General features: G+C 39.4%; 1 protein-coding gene across 4 annotated transcripts in view; it reads left to right on the top strand.

The window, feature by feature from the left end:
* The first annotated feature begins 961 nt into the window (after positions 1 to 961).
* The window catches only part of uvssa (UV-stimulated scaffold protein A), a 51715-nt gene continuing 49543 nt past the window's right edge, over positions 962 to 3133 (top strand). For 2 of the 4 annotated variants that reach the window (XM_032528333.1, XM_032528332.1), the window contains exons 1-3: positions 962 to 1180; positions 1526 to 1653; positions 2811 to 2964. In XM_032528333.1, the coding sequence (XP_032384224.1) occupies positions 1544 to 1653; positions 2811 to 2964 (264 nt within the window). In that variant the 5' untranslated portion in view covers positions 962 to 1180; positions 1526 to 1543. Of the gene's footprint in view, positions 1181 to 1487; positions 1654 to 2810; positions 2965 to 3133 lie in introns of all 4 variants that reach the window. The other 2 variants (XM_032528335.1, XM_032528336.1) reach the window with 2 other exon arrangements.

Below are 3133 nucleotides of genomic sequence, written 5' to 3'. Positions count from 1 at the left end.
AGACAGGATGCAGCATAGTAGTTTTTTTTACTGTAACTGTGTACAGTAAATTTTTCTGTTGTTTTGTATGTGTAACTTTGTGTTGGTTGGGAATGGGATGTACACTGTGTGCATGGTTTTTGTGGGACAAATAAAATATATTTGTTACTGTGTATTTGTGTGTACTGAGCATAAAAATAATATTCTCAAATATTTTACAACACACTTATGTATGTACTGTCTGTAGTGTAACACTGAACAAAAAAAGGCCTAAGTCATTCTAATGAATGGAGAAGAAGTGGTTTCCATTCATCGTAGTGTTTTACACTGAGCACATCAGTGTTCAACTGCTTCTTATGAATATCTATTCAAATGATGGTTTGTGTGTGTCATTTGAAAACAAAATACCATTTTGAGAAGAAATAACTTTGTTTTGAATGTAAAGTTTAGTTTTGCAGGAGAAATGAGGGGTTTAGCCCATTGTGTGTGTGTTTTTTGATTTGTGTGTAGTGTTCTGAGAACATGAGGCATTCTTTCAGAAAATGTGTGTAAACAATTGAGAAAAACTGTAATTATTACTTAATATAATTATATTTATTATACATGAAAAAGAATGAACTGATCTTTTGTTGTAGAAATAGAAAGTAAACTATTAAACATCTGCATGAATAGATGATTGAAATAAATAAGCATGTAAGCAATGAATGTGCTTCTGTATAACTTTATTTCTTAGTATAAGTATTTATGAGAGGAGTGCACTTGTTTTTTACTGAGCACACCAGCCTCCCAAAATGTCTGAGCACGCGCTGATTTAGGTCGTCTCCTCAGGATTGGGTCCACGCTCCGGATGCTAGCAAGGAGTCCTGCCTAGTCTCTGTAGGAGCCGAATAGGAAGGACCACAGACAGTTAAAGGAAGGACCCGTCCTACCAAAGAAGCATCCTTGACTTCGAGAAGCACCGTGGGCGTGTGGTCTTATCGAGGCTTTTATTGTGAAATGTCAAACAAACCGGTAGTGCAAACAGCTGACGGAAATAATAAGGTGTTATTGTTTCGGATGATGGTTCATAGTCATAACCACCACAGCTTGTTAATGTGTGAACGGTAATGTAATATCTTCTGCTGATTCGATCACTCGCAATGTTTCAGTGACGTCATTCAATAAAGCGCGCTAACGCTAAAGTAGCTAACGCTAGCAGCAGGTGAGATATATCTGTTAGCATGCTAGCAGCTAGCACTGTGTGTGGACACAATATTCTCTGTGTTTTCCTTTAAATAAAGTGTGTGTGTGTGTGTGTGTGATTTACACTAGGAGGACACCTTCTGAAAAGCCGCCCTTAATAATATAATGTTTGGTTGTGATAAAAGGACATTCCAGCCTTCATTAAGCAGCGGGGAAACAGTTTGACCGTTGGCTCTTTCTTCCTGTGTCCTGTGATGTCCCCATCACTGGTGCAGCTTTCCCAGGATTCCCATGTGTTTGTGTCCTGCAGAATGCTTTGGCTGCAGGTGGACTGCTTTAGTCAGCACCATGTCCCTGTCCACAGGTGTGCTGGTGAGGAGTGATGGAGCTGTCCCAGAGGGACAGGCTGTCGGAGCTGGTGGAGGAGCTGACCACATCAGGACAGCCCCAGCTCCACCAGGACAGGATGAAGGAGGTCAAGAAGATCTGCAGGTGAAGGCTGAAAGAAGCCAACTTTTAGAAAATTACTTATCTATTAAACAGTTAAAATGTACTTGTATACTCTCCAATACGATGCCATCATGTCAGGCCGTATCAGAGACTTATATCTGTATCTACAGATACTTATATCTGTATCAGAACATCTCTAGTGGCAGCCACTACGTGGTAAAGTACTTCCTGGATCAGTACACTATAAACTTCCTTAGGCTCTGTCTGCAGACAGTTCTATATCACTTTTAATATGTAATCCTTTGGTTGGAACTAAAACATATTGGATTCTGTCAGCACTCGATGGCACAACGGGATCTGTACATGTACTAAATAAACACAACATGTTATAAGTACGTCATTATTCAAGGTTAATATTAACATGTCTCTTTGAACAACTTCTCAGTAGACAGGTTTATGGCGAAGGATTTTGGGGAAACCATCTGAACCATTTATGGTGAGGTATTGTTAAAACCTTTATTTACTCAAGGAGGGCCATTGATAGCAAGCTCTCGTTGCCAACGATGCCCTGATTACAACACACATAAAAAGAAAAGAAAAAACAATCTCAATTACAGTAAGTAAATAATCGGATCATAAAACAAAAGAAAACCAATTTTCTCCTTAGTTTTTTGGTTAGACCTTGCACATGGGTCTGAAATGAGAGTTTATTGGCAAGCCAGATGCAAAGGTAATTATATGAATCTACAATTTGGATTCGGCCGCCAGGAAGCGTATGAATACTTAGACAGGGGATCGAGGCTAGAGGACCTAGAGAACATCATCCATTTTGTCTTGTCAGGATTCAAGACAAGCTTGTTTGCAGATAAGAGACCACTGAAAGTTATTACTGTGGTGTCTGTTAGAATTGACAGGGTTTATGAGATATAGCATTGATCATTAAAACGTGTATTTATATTAACACATATATATGTGTGTTAATATGTAATATGTATATAACATTCAGAAATTAATAACTTTAGAAACGAGTTAAGATGACACTGTGTGAATTAAGGTTGCAGGTTTTTTTTAATATTAAATGTTATGTATGTTATGGGTGTACATGTAATCAAACTAAACTAAAGTATTTCTTCATGGTATACGTAATCTAATGAAAGATACGGATTCAAGGTTGACTCTGCGTCTCTTCTTACTCGCAGAGTGTCTAACGACTACATCGAGCACGTGTACCACTCGCTGATGTCTCAGCTCAAGCAGGAACACGCTGAGGTCCGGCTGTCGGCCTTCCAGATCGCCACTGAGCTCTTCTCCAGGTCTCACCACTTCAGAACGCTGCTGGTGGACAACTTCCAGGTACTGGCGGGAATGTGCTGTCACTTAGTTTCCCTGCCAGTGTCACCTGACAGCTTGTTATGGACGCCTGGACAGTGTAAATAAAACTACATTCTGTACATTGTAGCTTCTGTAAATATATCTTTGTGTGTTTGTGTGTGTGTTATCATGTTCCGATCCTCTGTTCTCC

Source organism: Etheostoma spectabile, chromosome 10 (assembly GCF_008692095.1).
Source record: "Etheostoma spectabile isolate EspeVRDwgs_2016 chromosome 10, UIUC_Espe_1.0, whole genome shotgun sequence".
Taxonomy (NCBI): domain Eukaryota; kingdom Metazoa; phylum Chordata; class Actinopteri; order Perciformes; family Percidae; genus Etheostoma; species Etheostoma spectabile.
Note: the sequence above shows the minus strand (reverse complement) of the source record. Positions and strands in the feature narration are given on the sequence as shown.